The sequence below is a fragment of the Falco peregrinus genome, chromosome 12 (genome assembly GCF_023634155.1).
Source record: "Falco peregrinus isolate bFalPer1 chromosome 12, bFalPer1.pri, whole genome shotgun sequence".
In the NCBI taxonomy this organism is placed as follows: Eukaryota; Metazoa; Chordata; class Aves; order Falconiformes; family Falconidae; genus Falco; species Falco peregrinus.
Window position 1 is genome coordinate 9,831,235 of NC_073732.1, and position 27,190 is coordinate 9,858,424.

The following is a 27,190-nucleotide window of genomic DNA, read 5'->3' on the forward strand; positions in this document are numbered from 1 at the left end:
TACTGGCCATCTCAATATTTGTATGTGCATGTCCTTGTGCTGGCTCTTCAGAGAAGCTGCAGCTGGGGAGGCTTTTTGTTAGGACACTTGACCTCTAAGGTGGCTGGACATGAGCAGGCTCTGCAGGGGAAATGGGATATCACTGGCTTTAGCTTGGCTCTGGACTCTTGGTAAGATGTTTTCACTCCAGACCTGCTTTGAAGCACAGGCAGAGCCAACTTGCCCCTGTCTGCAGAGCAGCAGTCAGCTATTTCCCTGAAAAAATGGAAAATTCAGAGCAACACGCCTGCTGCTTTATCTGTCTGTCAAAATAAAGTTATTGGGAACAGAAAGGCACAGACCTGGGGGGAGGATGATACAGAAGCAATAACAACACTGTCCCTGATCCTTCACCACCTCTTTTGCAGCCTGGATGCCACTTGGTTAGGAATTTGATTAGGAATAAGAATATGCTAGCTTTTCTTGCCTGCATTTCCACATACCAGTGGTGGTACAGGGATGAGGGATTGCCCCTTAACGCATGCAGCACATCACAAATGCTACTGATTTTCTCTTTACAGCCTCCCTCCCATCAGACAGGCAAATACTGATTTTTTAACCAGTAAAAGAAATAACAGGTAAGTGGAGATACAGCAGAAATCAGTGGCAGGAATAAAGACAGAGCAGCTGAGCATCAATCTGACAGCCGTGCTACCCCTAGTCTTAGATACACTTGTGCCCACTGCCTGCTGGCCAGTGAGCATCACAGAAGATGGCACAGGACGGGGCTGTGGTCAGGGTATTCCTTTCCCACAAAGCTCACCAGGCTGTTTTCAGTGTCCTGAGCCATTCTACTTATTTCTCTCTCACTTAGGGAGAGTGGCTTCTGAGCCTGAGTTGAGATGCTCCAAATCTCATCCCCTCCCCACTTTCCTCTTGGCTCTTCTTGGCACCCACTGTGCCCGTGGCCACAGACATTAGAAATCACCCTTGGCATTCTGGGGCGGTACAGATGCAAGAAATTCCCTCAGGCGAGCTGGGTCATAAACCACACCATGAGCGCTTTGTCAAAGGCTGACTTCAAAGTGGCCCCAAACGGTGTTCCCACACAGCTGTTTCCCTCCTGCCCCACACCCCGATTCTGCTGGAAATTCTCACCTATTAGTTATGCCCTGCTGGAAAAGGTAAGCTGGGGAGGCAGGACGCGAGGTGATGCGCCATGCAGAGGGACCCAGGCTGTCTCATTAATGCCTCTGGCTGGAGATGCTGCTGCTCTGCCTCCCTGTTGCTAAGGAAGGTTTCTATGGCAAAGGCCCACCAAGAAAGTGAGAATTAGAGAGTTAATGTTCAAAACAGATGAGCCTGACATTTGTCGGCAGCTGGCTTCTTCAGGGGAAATAAGCTGCTAGAAAGGAAGACTGGCCATCTCGGATGCTGTGCAGAGTGGGAGGTGCAGCTGGTGTGTTTACCAGTTTGTCTTGTTTTAACGTTAGTAGTTTGTGGTAAATGCAACCTATTAAATGTTGGTTGAGAAATACTCGTGTTATAGGTGTGCTCTCATAGGTTGATGAGCTGCAAACTTCTGTCACACCCCAAAAACTCTTGCTGTCTTCTAGGCATTTCCTCATCAGCTGGAGCAGAGAGTGGGGAGGTAAACATGACTTCCATACCCTCAGGAAAAATACACTAGTCAGGCTGGGACTGTGACTACACACATGAGACATCCAAAAATCCTGGCATCCCTGAGGCTTACCAATACCCAAGACCCATGGAGCACCTTCCTCAGCAGCCTGGAATGGTCCCACAGTGCTGCTGGTCTATTTTCTGTGTGTGCTGCAGAAACCCAGAGGCATTTGCATCTCATACCCAGTGCTCCAAGGTATGGGTGGTACCACCAGTGATGCCTTTGGACATGCCAGTCTGGTGTTTGGAGCACTCCACAGAAGACTGACTCTCCCACACCTGCACAGGGCGGAACACCCAGTACTTCTTCTCAAGAAAGCATTTCACCTTTGTTCCAGGTCGAGGTAATTTGGGAGGCACAGAGCTCCTGCACATGAAACCACGTTCTGTCGGCAGTGGTGCGTCCCTGGTGGGAAAAGGTAAGAGAGAAAAGGACACATGTCCTTCTAGATGGCGGGCATGATGTTCATGTGGGGTTTGGTCTCACTTTGGAGGAGTGTTGTGGTCCATCCTCAGATGGACCTGCCTACTGCATTTGTGGTTCACTGTAAGGACCTGGTGGTTGCTTATTTGATGAATGGGGTTATACAAAGTGGCTGCCTGGGACACCAGAGGACCAGGCTCGGTGCAGGAGGGATCCCCCAGTGCTACAGGTGCCATTGTGCGAGACCTCAGGCCACAGCGAGCGTAGTCTGCCCAACCAGCACCAGTGCGCTGGATCAAGGTCCAACAGAATGGCTGTTTACTAAACATTGTTATGTGTGGAAAAGGGCTTTAGAAACAGGCTTTCACGCAGCTAGGCAGCCCTTGCAAGCAGGAGCTAACCCCATATAAGGGGGCTATCACAGCTTCTTGCTGGAGTGGGATTTCTGAGATTGAGGAAAGCTTCTAGACAGAGGTATATGAAATCTCATGCTGCTGCTGCCAGTTTCCCTTCTTCCCGTATTTCTCAGCACTGTTGGTCTTCCACCTTTAACAAGCTTTATATTTGTCAGGGGGGCAAAATGCATTAGCAAATGATACCTGCCGCTTTCTGTGACTGCTCTGCTTGCCTGCAGCCTGCTGCTCTTTCAGAAAGCTTGAGCTAAGCTGCCAGGAGTTCCTCTCCTCATGTGGTGCTGCTTGGGTGATTTTCTTTCCTTCTACAAGCCTATGGATGGTGCTGCTAATTCACTTACGGTGTTAACCTGGCCACAGGTTGTCCCGCTCCTCCCTCAGGGAGGCAGAAGACTAAACTCTTGAGCTTAAATAAGTGACCTGGCAGTTTTGTTCAGCATTTCTGTCTTGCTCTGTGGTGCACGGATGGTGGCTGACCCTTGTGCAGCTGATTAGAAGAGAAGTGGTTGGAGAAAAAGCCTGCAGTAAATCTGGGTGCTATTTTTGGTGTGCGTGATGAGAGAAATACTGGCACTGCCACTGTGCCTGCTCTCCAGCCCCTCCCCGGCCAGGGCCAAGCAGAGCCACCGTGCTTCTCCCCGCCATCACTGCAGCCTGCAAGTCCCACACACTCTGTGAGAAGAAATATCCCTGTGGTCAAGCCCTTGGTTCTTCCCCACCATGCCAGTGTCCCTGCCCCACAGTGCTGGATGGCACGTTTGAGTTCAGAAACCCAAACCCCTCCAGTCCCTCACCCCAGTGGTCCCACCACCGTTCTGTGGACCCAGCTCAGCCCTCACAAACTCTTCAGTAATACTGCTTTACTAGGGAAGCCTCTCCATCCGACCAGCCTTCTGCTCGCTCTCTCCTGTGCTGCCCTGGCCTCACAGGGGAGACGGGCTGGACCAGTGCAAGCTTGTACAAAAGGATGCACCGTGTTCCTGCTCTCACTGAAGTTTAGGGATACACGTGCCACAACTCTCAGGTTGACTTTAGCAACGTGGGAGTTGTTTGCACTTTAATTTGAAGGCTAAACTAACTTTAATTTTAAAGTGAAACTCACTGGCTTCTAGTAAATTTTCACATAACCTGGTGCTGCTCAGAGGTTTTCTTTCTCACAGTTCTTGCACTGCTGCAGAAATAAACACGCAGATATGACCCTGGTTTCAGAGGCACAGATGGAGGACTTTCTCTTGGCTGTGGGGACAGAAAGGAGATGTTATGTTTATCTCACATTGTCTGAAAATGAATTACCTTGCTATAAGATAAGCAAATCTTTGCCTAGAGGAAACAATTTTCTCAAAGTTACAAAGGACTCCCTTAAAATATGCATCCTTCTCATTTCTCATGTTCTCACCTGCTCAGCTGTAGACTTGGAGGGGCTTAACTCAATTCCTAAGTGGAAAGATCATTGGCGGGAAGCACTTTGCAGCATGTTGGTTTTAAGAGGTGCAGTAAACTATTATAATGGGTGTGTCCATCCTACAAACTGTTCCATGGGATGAGGACAGACACTGCATTCATGATCTGGGCTCTAATCATTCTGACATCTTACCCAGAGATGCTTGCCACAACTAAGAGTTATGATTTTTTAATAAGCATTATTCATAATTTAAAGATGTAGCTTAAAGACATTACAGACTGCTGCCAGAGTTGTGATCTATGATCTGTAGAGGTTTACTCCCGGTTAGATATTACTGTAGAAGTGACTTAAATCTCCTCCCTCAGTTAAACAATACTCTAAATGTCATCACTGTTTACGCTATTAGTAGAGCACTCAGTAGCTATGATCTGTGCTCTGACAGTCTGCGAGCCTCGACAAGCAGCCGGCAGATTTACACTTTGGTGAAAACTGGCTCATTATCTCCAGCAGCAAATTCCTCTCATAAATACTCTTGTGTGCTCAAGCTGCAAATGGAGTTTGCATATACTGTAATGAAATCTATTTGCTAAATACTCTCCTAAGTGTTTTCATATCCGCGATTTGTTCTCCCTCCCAAAGGTGGGTGCAGCCAGGCACTGGTGGCAGCCAGAGGCACCGGTGTGCGGCCAGGCAGGCGAGCGGTGGGGCTGGGTGGGTTTGTGGCCACTGTTGTGCTCGTCCCAATGCACCGTAGGTATAACGGGAACATAACGATGAATAGGGCAATGGGAGGCTACGGCAAAGCGGGCCCATGGTCCATCTTGTCAAATGGCACTTCAGCAAACCTGGAGCTCCAAGCACCTCCCAGGCAGGCCTGGGGAACCTTGCTGTTGGCTGTTAGGGCTGGTCTGCGTCTCTAATAGGGTTTCTCCTAATCCTGAATGGCTTTAACCGGGGAACATGCCATGTTACATCATTTCCACATGCACAAGGTCATTAACTATTAAAACTCTGTTATTCTTGTTATACAGATAATTGTTCAAATTTTGCTATGTCCTCGCCCTGAATGTCCATCCGCAGCGCTGTGTTCCTTCATCTAATTACATGTTCCTTGAAACAGCTCTTCCTTGCCCCAGTTCTGTGTTTGCTGCTTTTAATGTTGTTGATTGCTTGTGTGCTCTGGGATGGCAAGGACAGGAGCTCCTGATCTGCCTTCTCTCTGCTCTTCCTGACCTGCTGTGCTTTGGTTTTGTTCTTTCTTTGCTGTTGTCTTGTTTGCCTTTCCCCCCCTCCCCCCTCCCCTGAGCTGGAAACAAAAGCAGGCAGCAGAAAATCCAAGGGGGGGAAGATCACAGCTATTTCTATAAAGAGCTAAACCCTGTTTAGCATCAACCACGCAGTAGCGGTTTCCAGTGCAGCTGAGGTAAGCACGATTCAGTTGGGAGGATTTTTTTTCCTGTGTGATCCATAGCTCCTGGTTAGGCCTGGCCTCTTCCAGTCCCCAGACACCCTCTGTTTCCTTCTTCTGGTGCTGAGCTTGGGAATCTGCTGCCATTCCTCCTCCTGCCAGGGACAAGAAGGTGGCAGAGAGCACTGTGGCAGTGAGGCTGGCTGGGCAGAGCAGGAGCAGCCCATGACATAGGCTGGAGAGGAGGGGATGTGTGGGGCAGCACGGGTGTGATAAGCCCTTTTTTCCTGCCTTTGTTTTAAAGCACTGCTAGAACTTGCCCTCCCTCTGCCCAGCCCAGAGCCGAGCTGATGCTCTGGTGTCAGGGAAAATGCTCGGTTCCTGTTAGGGTACTCAGTGCTCCAGCTAATGGGTTTGTGTGTGGATGAGAAGACACAGGTCACAGCGCTCATGCATGGCTGAGTACCACAGGCAGCCCCAGAAGCTCTGAGAGAGCCCTGGGGTGGGAAACCCATTGCCGGAGCAATTCAGAGAGCGGCTGTGAGTAGCTAAGGCACTCCTGGAAGCCAGCTTTGGCAGTCTTAGGGGAGGGAAGCTAGAAATGCCTCTGTCTTTCCATTATCGGCACAGAACAATCGCTGGTGGTTGCACAGCTTCAGCGCATTAGAAATGAAGCTCCCCTTTGCCTGGCATGCTGTGCTGATGAGAGCGGTCACCCTGAGCCCCCCTTCCTGAAACAAAGCAGTGCTGCCCTGTATAAATTTGAAATTTCTCTCTTGCCACAAAAGTCCTTTTTTCCTGCACGTGTGTGAATGTATAGCAACAGGAACTTGCAGAAGGTATCATCCCTTTTCTGGTAGATAGCTCGGATAGAGCCAGAATAGATGGAGCAATGTCAGACGCTTCCAGAAAAGGGCTGGCCCTGGGCTCTGTTGTTTATATAGCACAATTCTTTGCATTCAGCAAGGAAGGCACAAACCAGTTATAGTTCAACTAATCTTACTAATCTTCTTTTAATGAATTTGTTTCAACAGAATTTCATTTCCACGCACACAATCAGCCTGAGAAAGGCAAATGGTTCTGCAGAAAGAAATCACCCAGCAGAAAAATTGCTCTCGAGATCAGGCCTCGGAGACATGAGACAAGCAAGCAAACCAGGTGAACAATGATAACAAAATTGGAAATTGAAGAACAGTTTATACTGCCATCTCTCCTAAGTTCCCAGAGTCATTCTGCACATGCCCATGTGAGTGACTAATGGTGCAGAGGCAGGTGTTGCTGCCAACAGGAGCCAGTATCTCATCAGGACTGGTACAGCACCAGCCTGCCTCTTTGCACATGCTGGAAAACATCAAGAGAAGGTAATGACTGCCTGGAGTCTCTGGAGGTGAGCACATATGCTGGGTGCCCTTTAGTTCTGTTGCTTTCCAATGATCCTCCTTTAGCTGTACCTCCCTACCTACGTGCAGAGAGCTTCCCAGGAGCCAGTCCTGGAACTGTCTGTGTCATCACATCAACTCCCACTTGGTAGCTGTAAGTGTCCTGATACAGCTACGTTGTTTGTACCAAAATCTTGAGCAATTTTTCTATTTTAAATGTAGGAACACAGCAAATTCTTTTCTAGATCCAAGGGTTTGGAAGTAATGCCCAGTTAAGGCAGATTTTAACATAAGATTTAAAAGCTTAGGAACAGGATTAGAAACAGGAGGGAGCTTTAGAGTGTTGCCTTAGGGACAGGACCTATTTCACAGGCATTGTCACTAAAGACCAGGAAAGTCCGGGAGATACTGACAGTGGTGGAGTCCCACTGAGCTCAGTGCAAGCAGGTTTTCACCATAAATTTCTCTGTAGACATCTATTAGCAGAGTACAGCTAGGCAAGTGATAATGGACTCTGCTACAGCTCTGCAAAAGATGAAAAAAGAACGTAATTAAATCAAAGTATTTTCCCAGTAACAGCAAATACTCTGAACCCCATCCAGAAAAGGACTTGTGAGCTGTCTTATGGACATGTGAAGTTGCTTTAGATATTGCAAAAACATTTGGTAACGAATTGACCATAGTACTTTTAGTATTTCCACCCCTGGAACCTGAACTGAAAAAACGAAGTCTGATGCAGTTATGATCCTATTTTTGTATTTATTGTGTTATATGATCTCAGCCAAGAACTGATCAGCCTGTTTCTGCCTGTGTGCATGGTGCATACCATCACCTCTTACTCAGTCTGCGGTCTCTTAGCCATTTTCTGACGTCAGCATGGACTGCAGCACTTTCTGGTCAGGCTGGTCAGCAATGGACCTCTTTCTCTCCTGGACTGACATGTATCCTCTGCAGTAGCCCACAGACTCCCAGATGCCGTTTTCTACTTGCCAGCGGAGCCAGATAGGGGGGGTGTTGTGGCTGGTGCTGGTGGGATGCATGGGAAGCCCATGAAGAAAGGGGGAGAGCAGCACTTCGGGGTGCTGAGTCACAGGTGAGAAAAGCTTGTGTTCCTCAGGGCCATGGGGAGCATGGCTGGGAAAGCTCGTGTGGCCATGCATGAAGCTGACCCTGTGGGTTTGGTTTCAGCTGGGGTGTCATGAAGAAAACAACAGAGCAAAAAGCTCCAGATTTTTCTGGAAAGCCTCCAGCTACTTCTCTTTAAAGATAACACGGCCTGTTTACTCTTTGCTGGGTCATGTTTGCTAAATTATAGACTTGGCTTTTTAAAGGTAGGCAAGAAACATAAGCACCAGTGACTGGAACAGTCTGATAGAGCAGGACCAGATGGATAAGCTTTCCAGACGGCATTTCCCCCACCAAACTGCTGTGTTGCCCACCCCACTGAGATGGGATTCACCCGGGGCTTGGAGGAGCTGCTGAAGTGCCTGGGAAAGGGTGAACTCACCGAAAGGGGCCTCCGGCACTTGCCGGGAAGAGCAGAGAAGGGGAGGGATGCTTACCCAAAGCTGTAGCTGCTGGTATGAGTGGCTCTCAAGCCCTGTGAGCATGTTGGAGATGCTTCACCAAAAAGTCCCTTGGGAATTGCTTCACCTGACAGATACACACACGTATGTATAGATCTCCTGCAAGCGCTGTAGCATCAGGTTAGTCTCCAGAACACGCCATCCTTTGCAGACGCAGTAATCTGGCTCTGTGAGTCATTTCTCTCATGACTCGGTGCTAGCATCAGAGCGACAGCAATTTCAGGCCTAAAGAAGAACCACCCTATAAATAAAAGAATAATATACATTAAAGTAGCTAATTGGCATTTCAGCACTTCAATATATCCACTTACAATCTCATTCTGTGTTAGAGCGGATTATGTGGGGTCGCTAATGCCTCTGCCTTCCTCGTCCCTTTGTGCTTTCTGCAATGGCCAGGAAAACATACTGCAATCAGGGGGATGGTCTCTGCAAATTACTTGCTAGATCGAACTGTATTCTTGAAATGAGCTTTACAAGTCAGCTGAACTGCTCTCCCAGCATCACAAAATTGAAAATGACAGCAAATTTCGAATCACAGGTGAAGAAAGTGAACTGGCTTGTTCTGGGGAACAGAACTATGGCTGCTATATGCTGTAATCATTAATGATCCCTGTTGGACTTTTCTGGAATCACAATACTTTCCAGCAGGGGAAGATACTTTATTTTTGATGTAGAATGTTTTGTGTAGGGCTGTGTCTCACCATGTTTATATGATATTTAATTCTTCAGTAATTCTCTTGGAAGAAGGAAAGCAGGAAGCCTGTTACAGATGCTGTCGGCCACAGAAACATCTGGGAAGAGGATCCTATTTTCTGCTTCCTAGGTTAAAAGAGGTGGGTGATCTTTTCTTTTCTTGAAACAAGATATTATTTTTGCTGAAAAAAGGAAAGTCCTATTAGAGCAAAGCATTCTGCAGATTCCTGAAAAAGAAAAAAACCCTCAGAAGCTAAACAGAGAGGGAATTTTCAAGAGAATATAGTCCATTTCATCTTGATATGGTTCTTACCTTCAGCTTGTACTTCATTTTTATAGAAGAGCTTTAAAAACAGCTTCAAGATCTGTGTAAAAATTTGTGTTGTGTGAAATGAAGGGTTTGGGGTTTTGTCAGTTGGAGAGTCTTTGTTTGTGTTTTGATTCATATAGGCATCGGAGAAAATGTAACGTGGATGACCTATAAGCAAATCTGTCCTTCTGTGGCCCCAGCCACTTACCTTCTGTTTTCCCCAGACTTGGGTAATCATGAAACTAATCAGGCTGATGAAGAAAGGCAACTTGCAGAGCCAGCCTGAAGGCAGTGACCCGTGGCAGGGGAGGGCTGGGGCAGCAGCTCCGGTCCCCTGGGAGTGCTCCCCACCTCGCCGCACTCCCAGGTGAGATTCCCGAATCAGGATCCCAGGCTTGTTCTGAGAAAGACCAGCTCCCACAGGCTTCAGTGGGAATGGCACAGGTCTACCAGACAGGAGAGTTGGGCCCTACCTGTTTACACAAGGTGTATGAACACAGTGGAGGACATGAATGGGTTTCAAGGAGGCGTGCAAGCGTGTTCCTAGTGAAACTGTGCTACGTCTGATGTTTTCATGGAGACTTCAGCTGTTTTCCCCTTAGGATCTCCTCTTTCTTGGGTCAGGGAAGGTGGTCCTGTCGCAGCCGTGTCCCCATGCCATGTCAGTCATTGCTGCCTGCTGTTGGCGGGATGAGGGGAGGCGGCAAGCTGTCCTGGGCAGGGACGGGTGCTCACCAGAGATGCTGGGTGCACGTGCATTTGTCACACTCTGAAACATGAATAGACCTGTAGGATATTCTAACTCTGTGTAAATATTTGTCAAGATGGCCAAATCCTCTGTGCTCGATGAAGTCAGCAGAGCTGCAGTAAGTTGCCCCAGTATGCAATGTCTCTATTTATAAGGAAAAACAAAGACTGGTGTTTTCAGCGTTTTCTTAGATTTGCTGAGGCACAGCAGCTTTGAAAGATGAGTTGTTTTCATGTAGATGCCCAGTTTCAGGCGGCCCAATTATTTCACAGCTCCAAAGTTCATAATATTTTTGGGAGAATAATATTCCTAGCTATGGTTTCTTTTACCAGAAACCTGCATAAGTATTGGAAGCACTGATTAGCCAGAGGTGGTGCCTTCCTGGTGAGAAAGTCAAGCTGAAGACCCATCTGCTGCCCAAGTCACATCTGGTGGCAGAACAGGTCCCCCCACACCTCATTCCGAACCTGTGAATGCTGAGCAGGGACTTGCTTGCTCACCTTCCACCTTTTTTTCCCTGTCTGTAGCAGCACCTTAACTAAATCACCTGCTGTTTTGTATATCCCAATAGCCTTTGTTATAAGGGGTGTGTGTATATATATATATATATTTTTTTTTTATACACACACGCATATTACAGTTCCTGTGCTCACCCAAGAATTGCTACAGCAATGCATTCCCCGTTACTTGGCTTTTGAAAGATGTAAAGTAAAAGAGGAAGCTATAAATCCAACTTTGTACTCATAGGATATGTAGGAGGACAAATAATCATATCTTGTCAAGCAAATGACTGTGTAAATTATTTTTCCATCTCAATGCATAGGAAGAAAGCCACAGCTACTGAAATATACAACTCAATAGGTAAAATATGCATCTAGCCTAGAAATATGGTACATCTATTTCCAGGTGCCACAAAACATGTGTTCATCAAGAAGACTATTAAAACATTCATTTCCTAAGGACATTGGCATTAGAGTATTGAGGAGTTCGAGTACTGGGTAATGAATTACACAGGCAGAAAAGTGTGCACTATAAAAGGTGAGTTACAAGGCAAAGTCATTTCCTTAGGAAGAAGGCAAATATGCCAACACTCTTGGCATAGGACAACTAAATTCTACCCTGTCTTCACAGATTGATATGTAAAGTATGTATTTTTGAAAGGTCATGTCCTTTATATATTTATAAGACAGTCTGCTGCTGCTTTTTGCTACTTTTTTGGAAAGGTGCTGTAGCGTAGGAGTTAATTTTAAAAAATATCCATGATCCAAAGGCGAAATGCCAGTTTTTTTTCCATTCTGGATATTTGTATCTGTAGGAGGTGGTCAGCAAGAGCTTCATCAGCAATGAAATAGACTCAGAATTTAAAATGAAGATGATTAAGCCAGGCTTACTGAGTCATGTACTGAGCTTAGCCAGGAGGATAGTAAATGGAAGAAAAGGAAATGACACAACTCGGTTAACGAATGAGTTAGCCAGGAAAGTCACCACCAAGGTGCCAGCTCAGAGATGGAAGGCTCCCTGAAGCCTAAGGCTGTGCAAGGGAGCCGGGCTCCTCGGCGCTCCGCTGGGCTGCAGGCAGTCGCCGGTCCTGTTTCCCCTAGGCAAGTCCATCGGTCCGCGACACGGCCATGCTATTACTATTACTATTTATCTTCCCTGTGGCAGGTGGTGGTAGCCAAGTGATAGGGATGGGAGGCCTCCCCAGGCTCATTCATCACCTGGCTTTGGAGAGCATTTCGGAGAGCAACCAGTATTGAGTTAAAAATGTAAATGTTGCCTTTAGCAGGGTTAATGAAATAAAGCTAATCCAATTTTCTGGCAGTCTACTCATAGATCGGATGGATGGGAAGAGGTGTTTGAGCATAGTATTGATTATATTGACTGCACTTCAGAATTTTCTTGGAAGGTTGTCAAAATAGTGTTCCTCAGGGACCTGATCTGCCTGCAACAATTTATCTTAGCATATTTTTAATGTCCAGGCTACTTGGCATCCCCTCTGTTCTCATCTCTGTGCTTGAACAGAGTTTTGTGTTTCAGAGGTGATACTTCAGCCTGTTTGGAAGGCAGGCGGGAGGGCTAAGGGGGAATCTATAAATAGCATCTTAGTTTGGAGCCTAGAGATTTGGAGTGTGATGTGGCCATCTATGCGTGAAGCAGCAATCGGCTCCGCAGAGGGCATATTACACTCACCTTAAAGGAACTTCATGGCCAAAGCAATGCTGAAGAAAATCAGACTTGCTCTGTGGCTCCCTATGCAAAGTGGGGGTTTTAATTACATAGTGAACTATATGAGTTAGCTATGCGTTTGTCAGCATGTCTCAATGTATTTACACGGGTGTCCCTGATTATTCCCACGTTAGGGAGGGGGAGATGGGGCTGCAAAGGCTGCATGGAACATTGGTCCATCAGCAGTGGAGGCTGGGTTCGCAGTTTCTTCTCCTGCATCTTGGTTGTGTTGGGGAGGAGCTTCAGCTTAAATATGGCCTCATTATATGGGATATCAGAAAAATTACCGGCATAGGAACAAATAGCTCTATACAGTACAGAATTATGTGGAGTTGTTAGATTCACCTGCGTTGTGTCAGATATAAATAAGACTAATGTAAAAGGTGTTGCGAGATCGGGAAGCAGCTGGTGGCTTTGAATTCTTGCATAGGATCAGCAAAGCACGATGTGCTGACTCTGGAAGGGGCAGAGGAGAAACAGTGTAAAACTAAAACAAAACCTGTATTTTTTCCAACAAGTAAGAAAGACATTACAAAGTTTGAGGATTTGATAAATTGCCTTTCAATTCTTTTTTGTTGTTGTTGTTCATAGTTGTGGCATTTTCAACAGTATTTTTTTTCTAGAATAGAAATATCCATGAGCTCTTCCCAGCAGTTAAAGATCCTTTGGATGAAACAACTCCTTTGTTGTGAGGGGGAGGCTCAGGACTGCAGAAGACAACCTTGTGGTATTAAAGCAGCCGCTGTGCCCCAGCCATCCCTAAAGGTTTGTGTGACTGTGGTGGCACCAGCTTCAGCCCATGCACTCTGGTGAGGAGAAAGCCAGGGGGGCTGGTGGTTTTTAAATTGAAATTAGAAAGCCAAAAATACATGTAAACAAAGTTCAACCTGACTATTGTTTCTAGGAGAGCAAAGGCCAGGGCTACGGGTGGAACTAAAGGACCTGTGAGTTTGTTCAGTAACAACATTTCTGCTGTCTAAATTAACTGGTGGAATAGGAATGTGGTGGTGGTTTCAGACTTACATACAGAATAACATTTTCAGGTTTATTTTTTTTCTTAGGTCTCCTTCAGTGTGCTAGTCACTCATGCAAAGTTTCTACCTTGTTGCACTTGTGTTTGTAAGAAGAAAATCAATTGATTGTGTTTGGATCTGAGTAAATTTAACCTTGTGGGAAACAGTTTTCCTGTCAGATTACATTTGCATCCCAAAACTTATTTGCAGTGATTTGATGCACCTCCTCTTGTTATGCCACATGAATGACAAGCAAGGAATGCTGGGTTTATCCCATTTAATGATTTATCTTTATTTTTATCTTTTCTGTGTCTGTACATAGCGTTCCTGGCCTGGCTTTTACATACTTAATATGGGAGTACAAGTACTGGTAGTGTCTAAGTGGTTTGTTGCTCTGCTTTGACATTTATTTAGCAGGTGGCAAAACACACAGCCATGGTGGAAAATGTGGTCCTTGCAGAAATTTTATGTTGCATCTCATCCAAACAGTTTGACACCTCTTAAGTCAAAGAGGAGACAGGGAAGTAGGACTGAGAGGTTTCTTTTTGTGCTTAGGGGCAACAGATTTACAACGTGAATCTAAATGGAATCTAAAATTCGAGCTGGAAAAAAAGTTCCACTTAAAGGAAGTATGGTTTTGGAAAGAATTTTGATAGACAGTAAAGAATGACCGTGTGTTTTACGTGGAAATCTCAAGACATGCACAGTGTGCCTCCTCTTCTGTGTGTTGGCACGAGCTTAAGGCAAGAGGAAAATAACCCAAAAAAGGCTCTACCAAGGTGACCCTGAGCAAAGTTCTGGCAGGGATGGATCCCACCATCTCCAGTAGATGAGATGCCCCAGTGGTGCTGACTGCAGTAAGCAGAGTAGTAGGACAACTGTCCTGATGTGGGTCACCCGCTTGAAAAATACATGCTCAGTGTTGGGCAAAGGCTTAGTTCTCATTTAAACATTTAAATGGGGTGGCACAGACTGCACCCCACAGCTACACCAGGAGAGGTTTACTCTGGTTTACATATGAAGCCAAACAACTCTGGTGTACTCAGATCTGGTGACATAATCAGGCAGCCACAAAGGTGGTATAAATCTCATTATTTCTTTTAGACCCTGCCCTGTACCCTGCTTATCCAGCCCAGAGGTCTTGGCTGCTCTGCAGTACTCCCACCGAGCCGCCCCACGAGAGGCTGGCTTTTCTGCCAGGGTAAAGCCAGGGGCCCTATTTTTAGGCAGATGCCAGGAAGGTTTTTGGGAAGCATATCAAGGAGCAGCAATTGTAGGAGCTGGGGAGCTGCCAAACAACCATTTTCTCTCTCTCCTCCCCCAGGCACGTAGGACCTGCACGGCTCATTGTCTGCAGGTTTTTGTCTTAGCAGAGGAAGGCAGAGCTCTCTGCGTTGGACTGCTAGTCATTACATAGCAGATCTACTGAATGTAAAATAATTGTCCTATAGTTATTCACCAGTGTATGTTACACTTGGAATCAGAGGTCACTTTTGTTTCCTTTCTGGGGGAAAACATTGTAAGTGAATCTGTAATTTTGAGTACGCTAATTCCAAGACATTTGCAGATACTGAGTGGTTTCCTGGAATAACAGCCTCTCTCAAGAGAAATGTCAAATGCATTTAATCAGCCACATTTAGAGCTCTGCAACATCTGCAAATGAATTATTAACAATCTCAAATGTTTTTGAATGATCCAAAAGTCAGGAATAACGTAGCCCTTCAGATAATCAGCTCTGATTCAAGGCTTCTCCTTTCCACTTTTTATGCACTAGAGGCTGTGCACCTGCCTGCTGCTGCTAACGGGAGTTGCTTGCAGCTCAGATAAACCTCTCTGGAGGCAACTGGGTGGCTGAACAAATGCAAAGTGCAGCTGGAATCCAGCTGTGTCTGTACAGATTTATGCATCATGTGGTAAATACCCACTGATTGGTGTTGTGTGCCTTGGGGGGAGGTAAAGTATGCCCCAGGGAATGCCGTTCCCACATGGCAGTCATCACTGCACACGACTCTTGTCCACAGAAGTCCTCCACTCCCACAATGCTATATTTGACCTTAATTAATGGAAGATTGGTCTGGGTAAGGTTTGCTTGGAGAAGCAGGTTTGAGCCACAAGTCTTCTCGTTAGCTAGCAACAGCAAGAATAGCAGAATAAGGCTGTGAGGCAATGCATGGCTCAGGTCGCCCAGGTTCCAGTCTCGGCTTGCCCTTTGCCGTGCTGAGAAAATTATAGATGGCTTATGTCGCTTTGTCTGCAAAGCAAGGTATCTTGTAAAGTGCTTTGAGAAATACTAGTGACTGTCATATTGCATGTGACTCAAACCCCTTCCACTGCAATGTGGAAGTACCCTATTAGAAAAAAAACAATTGCAACAATCAGATTTTTTCAGATGAGGTAATGTGCTTACATTAATTTTTGAATCAAAAAATGTTCTCATTTAAGAACCCCAGCTGATAAAATAATGGAGCCATCAAGATGCAGATGTAAACAAAACACTTGCAGTAGCATGTGAATTAATGCAAAACCAAAAAGATATTAACTCATGGTTGCCAACACAATGAATTCTGGTATATGTAGAAAACCAAAATCCTTTGGGTTTTGAGGAAGGTGTTCAGCAACTTGTTATATTCAGACCAAATGCAGAATTCCTGTTCAATATGCTTGTTGGGGAGGACCTGAAATATGAGGATGCAGTCAAGCTTACTGTAGGTTTTAAGAGGAGCAGAAACATTTTTTTTTTTTGCTGGACGAAAGCCACTGATAAACAGAGAGAACAAGCCAGCTGCATCTGGGATGCTGTCAGATCGTAGCACAAAAGAGGAATTAAAAATCTGCTCCTTACTTTGCCTGAGTAAAAATTGCAGGGTGGCCACTTTATTTTGTATATAATTATAATAATAAGCTTGATAGTGTATCTGTTACAGATTATGTATTCTGTTTGTATTATTAACATCATGACTGTTTGTCCCACTACACTCATAAGGAAAACAAAACACAAATGAAAGCAGAAGTGGCTGTGGCTGTTAAGAACAATTAAGCACCACACAGCCTCTCTGCCAGGGGGCTGCTCTGGAGTGCTTTAATGGAGCAGATCTCGTGTAACTATGTAAATTTTGATAATGCTGTCTTGCATGTTCAGATATAACTATCTGCTCTTCTGCAGGAGCTTTGGTTACATAGCAAGAGGCAGCTATAGCCGCCAAGGGGCTGCTGTTTAATATTTGCTCATTTCATTTCAAAACGGGATTGAAGATTCATTTGTTAGAAATAAGGCACTTCACAGGGAGGTTAGCTGTCTGCTTTCTGTGACTAGAAGAAGAAAGGGTATTGATGTCACTTTTTAGCTTGAAATCAGCTTGAAACTTCCACGTAGTTCCGTTATACAACATGCAAATCTGTTATTTCAAGCTCCAAAACCCTTTTCTTATTTATGAAGATGAACCAAAACCAACAAAGTCCCTAATGGCTTGCACGCCCTGTAAGTGAGATGGTCTTCTAAAAAGTGATGTAGCTACTCATGCCAAGGTTTGGATTTTCCAAGGCTTATTTCTTCTTCTACGCGGTCTCTGAAAGAATCTGTCCTTTTATGGGTAAATTTGTACCTCTTGTTCCTCAGATGCAAATTCATTCTGGTATCCACGCCTTTCATTGAGCTGTCCTTGGGTAAGAGTCTGCAGGCAGCGTTTATACCATGAAGTTTCCCAGGGCGTTAGTCAACATGGGAGCCGGGGTGGCCCGGGGGAAGGGAGTGCTGTGGGCTGTGGCAGAAGGGAAATGAAGCTGAGAAATTTAAAACTACCACGCTTCACCACGTTTCTTTTGTGGGGCATCTCTTCTAGGTCCTCTGTATGCCTTGTAGATTAGATATTTTATTGCCTGGCATATGTTCAAGGAATAATAGCTGAAACAGGGACCTGTGAACCTCTGTCCCTTTGCTGGAATCATTCCTTTAGGAAAGAATGAGATCAGCTAAAGAGGTAGATTCATAGAATGGTTTGGGTTGGCAGGGACCTTCAAGATCATCCATTCCCAGCCCCCCTGCCATGGGCAGGGACACCTCCCACCAGACCAGGTTGCTCCCAGCCCCGTCCAGCCTGGCCTTGGGCACTGCCAGGGATGGGGCACCCACAGCTGCTCTGGGCAGCCTGGGCCAGTGTCTCACCACCCTCACAGGAAAGAATTTCTCCCTAATATCTGATCTAAATCTGCCCTCTTCCAGCCTCCAGCCATTCCCCCTGTCCCGTCACTCCATGCCCTTGTCAGAAGTCCCTCCCCAGCTTTCCTGCGGGCCCCTTTAGGCACTGGGAGGCTGCCATAAGGTCTCCCCGGAGCCTTCTCTTCTCCAGGCTGAACAGCCCCGACTCTCTCAGCCTGTCTTCCTAGGAGAGGTGCTCCAGCCTCTGACCATCTTCGTGGCCTCCTCTGGACTTGCTCCAACAGGCCCATGTCCTTGTTACGTTGGGGGGCCCAGAGCTGAAGGCAGCACTGCAGGGGGTCTCACGAGAGCAGAGCAGAGGGGGAGAATCCCCTCCCTCGACCTGCTGGCCACGCTTCTCGTGATGCGGCCCAGGATACGGTTGGCTTTGTGGGCTGCAGGTGCCCATTGCTGGGTCATGCTGAGCTTCTCGTCAGCCAACACCCCCAAGTCTTTCTCCTCAGGGCTGCTCTCAGTCCATTCTCTGCCCAGCCTGTGTCTGTGCTTGGGATTGCCCCGACCCGTGTGCAGGACCTTGCACTTGGCCTTGTTGAACATTGAGGTTTGTACAGGCCCAGCTCTCAAGCCTGCAAACTTGCTGAGGGTGCACTCAATCCTGGTGTCCACGTTGCTGACAAAGATGTTAAATGGTGCCGGTCCCCATACTGACCCCTGAGAAACACCGCTTGGTCTCTACTTGGACATCGAGCCATTGACTGCAGCTCTTTGAGTGTGACCATCCAGCCGATTCCTTATCCACTGGGTGGTCCATCCATCAAATGCATGTCTCTCCAATTATAGAGACAAGGATGTCATGCAGGACAGTGTCAAGGGCATCGCACAAGTCCAGGTAGATGATGTCAGTTTCTTTTCCTTCATCCACCAACTCTGTAACCCTGTCATAGAAGGCCACCGAATTTGTTAGGCACAATTTGCCCTTAGCAAGCCATGTTGGCTGTCACCATGTGCCTCAGCATAGTCTCCAGGAACATCTGCTCTATGACCTTGCTGGGCACAGAGGTGAGAATGACCAGCCTGTAGTTCACTGGGTCTTCCTCTTTTCCCTTTCTAAAAACAGGGGCTATGTTTCCACTTTTCCAGTCAGTGGGAACTTCACCAGGTTGGTGTGACACCATTGAAAGAAAGGAGGGCAGCAAAACAGGAAAAAAATATGCAATCTTATGTTTTTCACAGTGAAAATTAAACTCATCTGTTTTAGCCATGAGGACAAAACCAGCAACGTGCACTGTACCATGGCTGTGTGGTGGCACAAGCGGTGCAAGGTGTTAGCTTTGATGGGTGACTTTACTCTCTGCCCAGAGCTGGGGCAGAGGGCACACAGACGCCCATGTGCTTTAAGGCTGCTGCTGCAAGAGGGAAACACGGGAAAACCCCTTCAGAGCCGCCTTGGTGTCCTGCTCGTCCTGCGCTGTCTGAGCAGGAGAAATGTGCTGTTCAGGGCCTGTGCAAGGGCCGGGGAGGTTTGTTATCTTTGGTGAGCTTTGCCCAAGGCCTGCCAAAGGTATTTTGATTTAGTCTGGTATCATGATAGTGTTTGGAACCACTATACGCCTCCATTGAAGTTGTGAGTAATCGAAGGTGTGAGTGACCGAGGTCCTGCACAACCTCCTCCTGCTCCACAGTGGCAGCCCCACGCCGCAGCACGCAGGTTGCAGCATGTCCAGGAGATGAGATGTCTGGGCCTGGGAGGCTGCAGGAACAAAGTTCTTCTGTGTCAACATCATGGAGCCCTCGGTCCCTCGCCGAGCTCAGCCACGGGACAGCAGGTTGCTCCTGAGGGGCTGTTGTTCCTGGACAGCAGCTGAAACTGTGCAGCCGGCCTTTCCAAAAAAAACCCTCTTCTTCTGGGAAAGATATTTTGCAGAGATTGACAAGCCATTCCTCACCTGCTATGTGAGATGAAGCGGTGGGAAGATGCCCTCACTACGCCCAGCAGAGCCAGATGCATGCACAGCCCACGCTATGGCACCAGCTGCTGAGTCCCCTCCCAGCATCTGTCGCCTGCGGAGCAACGCCTGTGTCGGCCGGGCATCTCAGGCTGTCTCACAGCCTTGTGCTGCCCGTTATTTCCTTTTATGAAAATATTTATATGAGTTAATTATTTTTCTCTCATAAGAAAAGAAAAAAAAAAAGTCATTTATCTACAGCCCTGTAAAAAACAGTGTCTAGCAAGTAGGCTACAGCGTTAGGCTTTGGCACTCTGTGTGTGGGTAAGGGCACTAAGTCAAGTCTCCTGTTAAAATATGCTGTTAGAAGGGAAATATAAAATTGTGAAACTTGTTCATTGAAAACGGCAAACATTCATTTAAGTCTCAGTACTCTTGGTTTTGTTACTCTTCCCCGGTTTTATGCATTACATGTTTAAGTATGAAATGTTACTGATTTGACCAAAATAAATTTTTCTGGACTATGAGGATTGCACGAGCAGTATTAGGATCAAGCAGGATAACAGTATTAAGAATCAAAGTGATAAAATAATATTATTTGTTTAAAGCACAGTTTTGTTTTGAGTAAAATGAAGTGATTCCAAGTTCTCAGTGTCACAACCAAGTGCGTCTCGAAGGGCAACAGGTTTGTCCTTCCCTGATGTACATAAGTGATTTTGACTCTTGTATTTTTTGTTTCATGTTTAGTGTTTTGACTCATCCATGCAAGAGGAAAATGAAGGATTTGCTGTGGCCCAGAGCAAGAGCTCTGACAGAACTCCCATTGTCTGTGCTTGCTCGGGGTAACGGTGACACTGACGATGAAGTCTTATTTCTGCAGCCTTTGTACTTGGCTCATTAGACATTGCCTCACCGAAAAGCATCCCCACCCCACGAAGCTGAAGAATTCTACAGGGAAAGCCACTTTTAAACTATAATCCTGGAAACACCTATGTCTGAGCTGTCCTAGTGAAAGTCATGTTTGAGTCATATTATACAAGCACCGTTCCTTCTGTAAAAGAGCCGGAGCTTTTCTAGAACATCCGCTGCAGGTCTTAACTGGAGCTCAGGAGACATCTCAAGTGTCCAGGTAATGTAGTGAATAATATATATACTTATGTATACATGTACCGGTCATTTCATGAAATGGGAAATAATGTTTTTATTAGACAAAAACGCGATGTTCCCCACAGGATGTGTTCTGTGCTTGCCTGGCCTTGGAGCCCATCCTGTCTTTGTGGCAGCACCGTGCAAGGTGCCCAGGCACCCAGGCACCCAGAGGCAGTGCTTCCCAGCTGCGCCAGCACAGCTTCCCAGAGCTGCTGCCGCTCGCCTGCAAAAGTTTAATTTTTAATTATTTTAGAGCTTCATCATAGAGTCTGTCTCAGCTGGACGGACCGTTTATCTTCCTCCCGCTGCCAAAAGATACATAATCATTAATTATGTGGGGCCTAATTTTGGAAAAGTTAATGCATTTACTTCCCTGGTTGACTTCAGCAAGCTCTTCATGTACACACTGCCCTAAAGGTGATGCCAGTCGGTGTTCTTACAGCGCAGAAACCCAGAAGTATATGCGACCAACTTATTCTATGGTAAAATAATACACTCCAGAAGAGTTGTCTGTAGAAGCAAAAATACATGTTTCCGTTCCGAATTAGTAAGACTTTATCAACTGCCACAAAGGAACACAGTCTATTGTCCAGAAATAATTTATTCATCAACAATAAAACACTGAATAGAAAAAGCCTTGTAAATAAAACTATATATATAATGCTTTATTTCTTTATTCAGTACTCCACAAAAAACACTACAGACAGTAACAAAATAATCCAATTAATCTTAAAAATTTCAACTTATAATTGTCACTCTTCATTTATCATGTTTTATTAACAATGCAAAGGTGGTTTGTTTACATATTGTAGTTTAACTTGATTTCATTAAATTGTTTCTTAAAACAGTTGAAGCAATTTGTTGTTTGCCCCATAATTTATGACATATATATCAATAAACAATATAACAGCTCTGAGAAAGGTATGCAGACTGTTCAATGGTAAGTAGTCTACCATAGGTTGTTTAGTGGGAGAGTGGGAATAAATCACAACTGAATTGGGATAGAAGTCAACACATTGAAGAGAAATAATATTTGGGGAACAATTACATATTTTCCATTGCCCGTTTAGTAATGTGATCTCTTTCAAGCTCTGATTTCTCTTGTTTTAGATACTCTAGCACCTTTGCTAGCATATCCTCATCCAGGTACTGCCTGTTCTGCGTCTCGTCAGTTTCCCCGGTCATGGAAAGCCTTTTGCTGAGCGAAGCCAACTTCGCAGCCTCCTGTGGTCCCAGCTGACTGAGGTGCTCTCTGATGGCCTTCTCCAGCTGGTCGTCTTCCTGCAGGTCGCTTTCAGAAGCTGGAACAGGGACACGTTTCATCTGGTTCATGTTGATAACTTCAGGATATTTTGCCAGCACCTTTGCCAAGTAATCAGCCAGCTCTTCATCCTTCTTGTTCAGTTTCTCATACTCTATTTGTTGCCTTTCCAAATCGGTCATCCATGTAGCTTTAGGAAACAGGTGTCCTTTCAGTCTTCTGGGAATGTAAGACAGTCTTGGCAAATCATTTTCTTGATTAAGACGATTTAGTAAGTAGGAGGGATTCTGATTAGCTAAGTTGTCAGTTCCCAGAAGACTGACGATATCTTCAATATTGAGGTCTTCAGGTAGATTATCTGGAATAACATTAAGAGGCTGCTTCATGTACCCATTTTTAGAGTTTATGTTATTTTTAAATATGTCACTCTGTCCTAGATTGGTTTCAGCGATCTCATCGAGGTCTTCTGGGAATTCTACTTCCTGCTCAGCTTCCAGCCTTTCACTCTGAAGCTGCTTTTTTTCGCCAGCTTTCAACATGTCTATCAAATCCTCAGGAGGAATTTGTAAATTCCTTGAGATTTCTATCAGCTGAGATATTGACTGAGGATCGAGTTGCTTATCCAAAAATGTGGGTGCTCTTTTTTCCTCAGGTACCCCACCAGTCCTTAATTTCCTATTCCCAGCACCGTCCATCAGCCTCTTCAGGTAGTAATTCATTAGCTTTGAAACATCCTCTGACATTTGATCTTTATTTTCTCTTCTCATTTCGTCCTCAAGGAAGCTGAGTTTCCCTGATCTTTTTATTTCGTCGTCAATCTCCTCTTCATGTTTATCAACTTCCTCTTTGCTATCTTTTATCTCTTCCTGGGTTTGACTTTCCACTTTTTCCTCTATGGGATTCCAATCTTCTCCTCCAACCACATCTTCATAGGCAATGTTATTCACTTTATATACATCATCTTCATCATCCGTATATAACTTCTGGTCTTCATCCAGCCTTTCTTTCTTGTGGTTGCTAGGTCCTGCCATCTTCCCCAGCTCCTGAAACACAGACTCCAGTGTCGCAAGGCTTTGGGGTGTGTATTGCTCTTCCACTATTTCATTAGTGCGCTTGAAAGGACTGTCTCTTGAGCTGTCTTCATAGTGCCCAAGTGGCATTTTGAGATATTTTTGCCACCTCTCAGGCCACTTGTAAGCCTCGTAATCGTCAGTTACTCCAGCTGGAAAGTTGTTATCCGAACTCAGACCATAAGGTTTATTCTCCTTTGGGCCAACTTTTGACTCTTTCTCAGCTTGCCGCAAAGCTTCCAACATTACCTTAACCCATTGGGACTCATCTTCAGTCAAAGAATCCCTTAAATTATCTGGTAGATGAACCTGATCTTTGCTTTCTTTCTGTTGCAGGAGATACGGGACACTTTGATAAGAGTTGTAATCAGGGCTGCTTTCTCCCTTGTTAGTTTGCTTGCGAAGATCTTCTATGTATTCCAAAGCTTTGATCATATCGGGATTTGGGAACCTTTGTAAGTTTTTCATTACATAGTCTGGATCTTTCTGAAGCAGCTGGTGCTGCTGGAAGGAAGCTGCATCAACCCAACAGATTAGGACAAAGAAAAAGGTGAGAGCGTAGGCTGCTCCAAGCTGGAAGGCTTTCGTTTCTGCCATGTTTAAAATATTTCCTTGAAATAAAGAAGAAAGAAGAAAAAAGAAGCAGTTAACATATGGAGACAGGCTTAGGAAACTAAGAAGCAAAATAGCAATTGTTATTTTAAACTGGAACTCCTCATGAAGCATACCACCAGTGCTACACTTGTGTATTAGTTATGGAAACCTAATATTACTCATATATGGAAGCCATGTATTTTGGTGGAAATTTGAGATTTTCTGAATTGTTCCTATGATTCCTCAGTTTACTGGAAACTATTTGTTTCCTATGCTATAAATTGCTTGTCTCTATGCTCAACGTACTTTATGAACATCAGTTTTCCAATGGCAGTAGGAAAGTATAAAACAGAAATCCATTATAGCTCATGAAATCCCCATGAAGGAATCTGGATGACATTTTTATGATGAAAATGAAGGACCCAAATGGTAAAATAAGTATATCCATATATTCAAATGGTAAAATCAGTATATCCATATATTTAAATGTGGCTCAAAATATTAATATTAAAACTGCATACAAAATTTTTTTGTAAGATTATTCCATAGGGCATCTACTTTCATGCCAGGGTGATACCGCTGAATGATGCTAGACTGCAATGAAATTAATGTTATGAAGTGGAGAACATGGCATATAAATTGACTTGCAAGTTTATCTGTTGTTAGTGTTATTACTTCCTTTTTTGCTGTTTTGTAAAAAATAATAAATTATTTGTATTATAGGTGAATTTTACTTAAGATCTTCTGTGAGTGAACCATTTTCCTAAGAGCAATGATCTCCTATATAAAGGACAAACTACAATTTATCCTAAAGGTACAACATAATTTTATTTAATCCTTTAAACCCCATCTTGGAAATGAGCTCAAGTAGGTAGGTTCTGAGTGATGATTTCATTCATTCGTTCACTTCAGCAGAAATTGAATCAGGTCCCAGGACAGGCAGAAACGTGGCCATTGGCAAAAGTGAGCTAAATTCAGTTAGAATAGATCAGTAGAAGCCCATGCCTAGTCTGTCTGCCCAGCTTATGGTAGCCAACAATAAGTTCTGGAACAGAAGTGGGAAAAATATGCCTGTGGCTGAATGAAGATCACAGCGCTGCTGTGTGTGAGTATAAAGCCACACAAGCCCAGTCTTGTGGGGAGCTGAGCACCCTCCACCCAGTGAAGGGGAAAATTGCCATCGCACATCTCCTAGGAGATGCTCAGGCACTGATACGCTGGCGCCGTGAGGCAGATTAGACTCTTTTCTGATCCAGTTACATTAACAAATAAAGTACAATAATGAGAAAGAAATGATAAAGATATAAACTGCTTTGATTAATTGACCTATTTGGGTTCCTTGGGTTTTGGCTCGGTAAAAGCATCCTATTGAGATGCTGGCAATTCATGACAGACTGAAAGAGCTATGTATACCGCTATTTGCACGTTGCTCTAAGTAGAAAGTGAGGGTGGGTACGGTCATTTCAGCTCACTCATAGATTTTTCCGCTTAGTTTTCATTCCTAACATAATGTGGCTTAACTAAATAATTAAAGCAGTATCAGTTCAGAGGGCTGCTTTTTTCCCCCTCGGTATGCCTGGGCAAGCTAACAGCTGTAATAGCAAACCATTTCCCCAACATTTCTGACCACCCAAGCCCAGATGCGTTTGAGCATTGATTTCACAAAGGATTAGTTTGGAACAGCTGATTAGAAGGTCCCACCCTCCAGATCTGAGTTTGCCCTGAAACAAAGCCAACGCATCGCTTTATTTTCTGTCACAGAAAAGGCACCAGTCCTATACAGAAATGTATATCTCCATGGGGGGGAAAAAAAGCCCTTTGCTACTTATTGTAGCAAATAAATGAAATTCAGACTTTCTTTTTCCAGCAGAGAGACTGGTTATTAACAGAGCTAGTTTGATTAGTGCATGAGAAACTGTCCTCTCGGAGGGGTGGGGGAAGGGAGAGTTGTTCCATAATTATCTGCCAGGCACCTCCCACTCACAGAGACCAGGAACTCAACCTCCTTCGCTGCATTCTGTATTGTTACAGCCTTTGTAAGAGCTGTCAGCGTCCCATTAAAATCAAAATGCACATCTCCACGCAAAGTTTAGTTTTGTGTTCCACAAGGATGTTGCTCAGCTGGGTATTTCCTTTGCAAGGATAACAGGTCATTGGGTTCTCTCTACATATTTTGGGTGCATCTGTCTCTAGATCAATATTCACATCTACTTTAGTGGTAGATGATACTTGAAAGCCTTGACAAATGGGTTTGGGAATGATTCCTTTTAAAAGCTTTGATTTCAGGTCATAAAATCTTCTCATTAAACAGAACGTGTTATCTAGGGTAAGAGGACTCCTCCCTAGTCTTTCAGACTTTCCTTCCATATTTTGGGGGAAACAAAGGACATTTTAGACTACCTTTAGGACCTGTAGTAAAACATTCTCCGCTGTGCCTCTGGGGCAATATGCTAAAATGGCTGTTTTGTCTGCAGATGGGCGACTGTGAAGCTAGCCTGGATGGGGAGTGTGGTTTCTCTTCTATTAGCACCTAACAAATGGGAAAATCACCTTTTGGCTAACAAATGTAGAAGTTCCTGTTTATAAAATGAGGCAATGAAGTTCACAGTTTCGCATGCACAAAGACAATGCAGCCTGACAGAAGTTCCCCCCAAAAGAGACAAAAAAAATATAAATCTTCTTTCTGGGATGTTTCCATGGTAGCAGTAATTGGCTCGCTGAGTCTCACTCAGCAGTTGTCTCTGATGTGAATGTAATGTTTCCAGGGAAAACTGGCAATGAAAATTCAAAAGCTTTCCTATGGATGAGTCCCTGCCCTAAGAGTTTGAGGGGGAATCCGACAGCAGTTTTACCGTAATGAAAATAAAGAAATATATTCCATGCTTTTCCTCCCATTTACTTTTGCAATAAATAATATGACTGCAGTGTATATATATATATATATAAATATATATATAAAGGGTCAACCCTTTGCAAGGAACTCAAAACATGAACAAAATAGCAACGGGGTGAGGAGAAGGGAAAAAAGAACCCTAACCCCCAAGCAGTTCTGAACGAATCTAACGGTTGGTTCTATACGTATACATCCAGAAAGTTAGTCAGGTGGTGTTTGCACCCAAGGGAACCTCTCAGCCGGTATTTTGACGCGCCTGAACACAACCGCAAGCAGGAGGGCTGTACCTGCCGGCTTCAGCCAGGAGCCGTGCCGGTACGCACACATCTGTCTATACAGTTACAGGGCTGTACTTCACAGACAGGTATTTCGTTGCAACATCAGCTACAGCCCCAACAACTTTCCGCCGTAACTCGTTGTGTAACCGAACCCCTCCCGCTGGGCTGGCGGCCGAGCCCCGCCGGGCAGCCGAGGGGGGACAGCGCAGGGCTCCCCCAGACCCGCACCCCGGCCGCGCCGCACAGCCCGGCGCAGCCCCTCCCTGCCCGCGCAGCCCCTGCCTGACCGCGTTGACCGCGCATCCCCCTGCCCGACCGCGCAGCCCCTGCCTGACCGCGCAGCCCGGCGCAGCCCCTGCCCGACCGCGCAGCCCCTGCCTGACCGCGTTGACCGCACAGCCCCTGCCTGCCCGCGCAGCCCCGCGCAGCCCGGCGCAGCCCCGCGCAGCCCCCACCTGCCCGCGCCGCTCCCGCCGCCGCCGCTGCCGCCTTCAGCACCCGGACAGCGCCCGCTTATACCGCCCTCGCCGCGCCTGACGTCAGCCGCGCTCCCCCGCCCCCCGCCCCGCCCGGGCGGCG

At 45.6% G+C, this 27,190-nt stretch overlaps 1 protein-coding gene and 1 long non-coding RNA gene across 3 annotated transcripts; one reads left to right on the forward strand and one right to left on the reverse strand.

The window, feature by feature from the left end:
- The first annotated feature begins 673 nt into the window (after nucleotides 1-673).
- LOC114010725 (uncharacterized) lies at nucleotides 674-26,321 on the forward strand. Its single transcript, XR_003552327.2, has 7 exons — nucleotides 674-1,858; nucleotides 2,001-2,081; nucleotides 6,344-6,467; nucleotides 9,004-9,107; nucleotides 20,114-20,495; nucleotides 24,164-24,254; nucleotides 25,915-26,321. It is a non-coding gene; the product is annotated as an uncharacterized LOC114010725 (long non-coding RNA).
- On the reverse strand, nucleotides 21,100-27,163 carry SCG2 (secretogranin II). 2 transcript variants are annotated; one of them, XM_055817490.1, is made up of 2 exons: nucleotides 27,067-27,163; nucleotides 21,100-23,457 (listed from the first exon to the last, which is right to left on the reverse strand). In XM_055817490.1, exon 2 carries the CDS (start codon nucleotides 23,441-23,443, stop codon nucleotides 21,560-21,562), a length of 1,884 nt encoding a protein of 627 aa, XP_055673465.1. In that variant the 5' UTR covers nucleotides 23,444-23,457; nucleotides 27,067-27,163; the 3' UTR covers nucleotides 21,100-21,559. The 2 variants fall into 2 exon arrangements, with proteins under 2 accessions (XP_055673465.1, XP_055673466.1); XM_055817491.1 differs by lacking the exon at nucleotides 27,067-27,163 and adding an exon at nucleotides 27,018-27,036.
- Nucleotides 27,164-27,190: the final 27 nt, after the last annotated feature.

What these genes read in the sequence shown, in the direction of transcription:
- SCG2 (XM_055817490.1), bottom strand. Translation starts at nt 23,443, where the DNA reads ATGGCAGAAACGAAAGCCTTCCAGCTTGGAGCAGCCTACGCTCTCACC.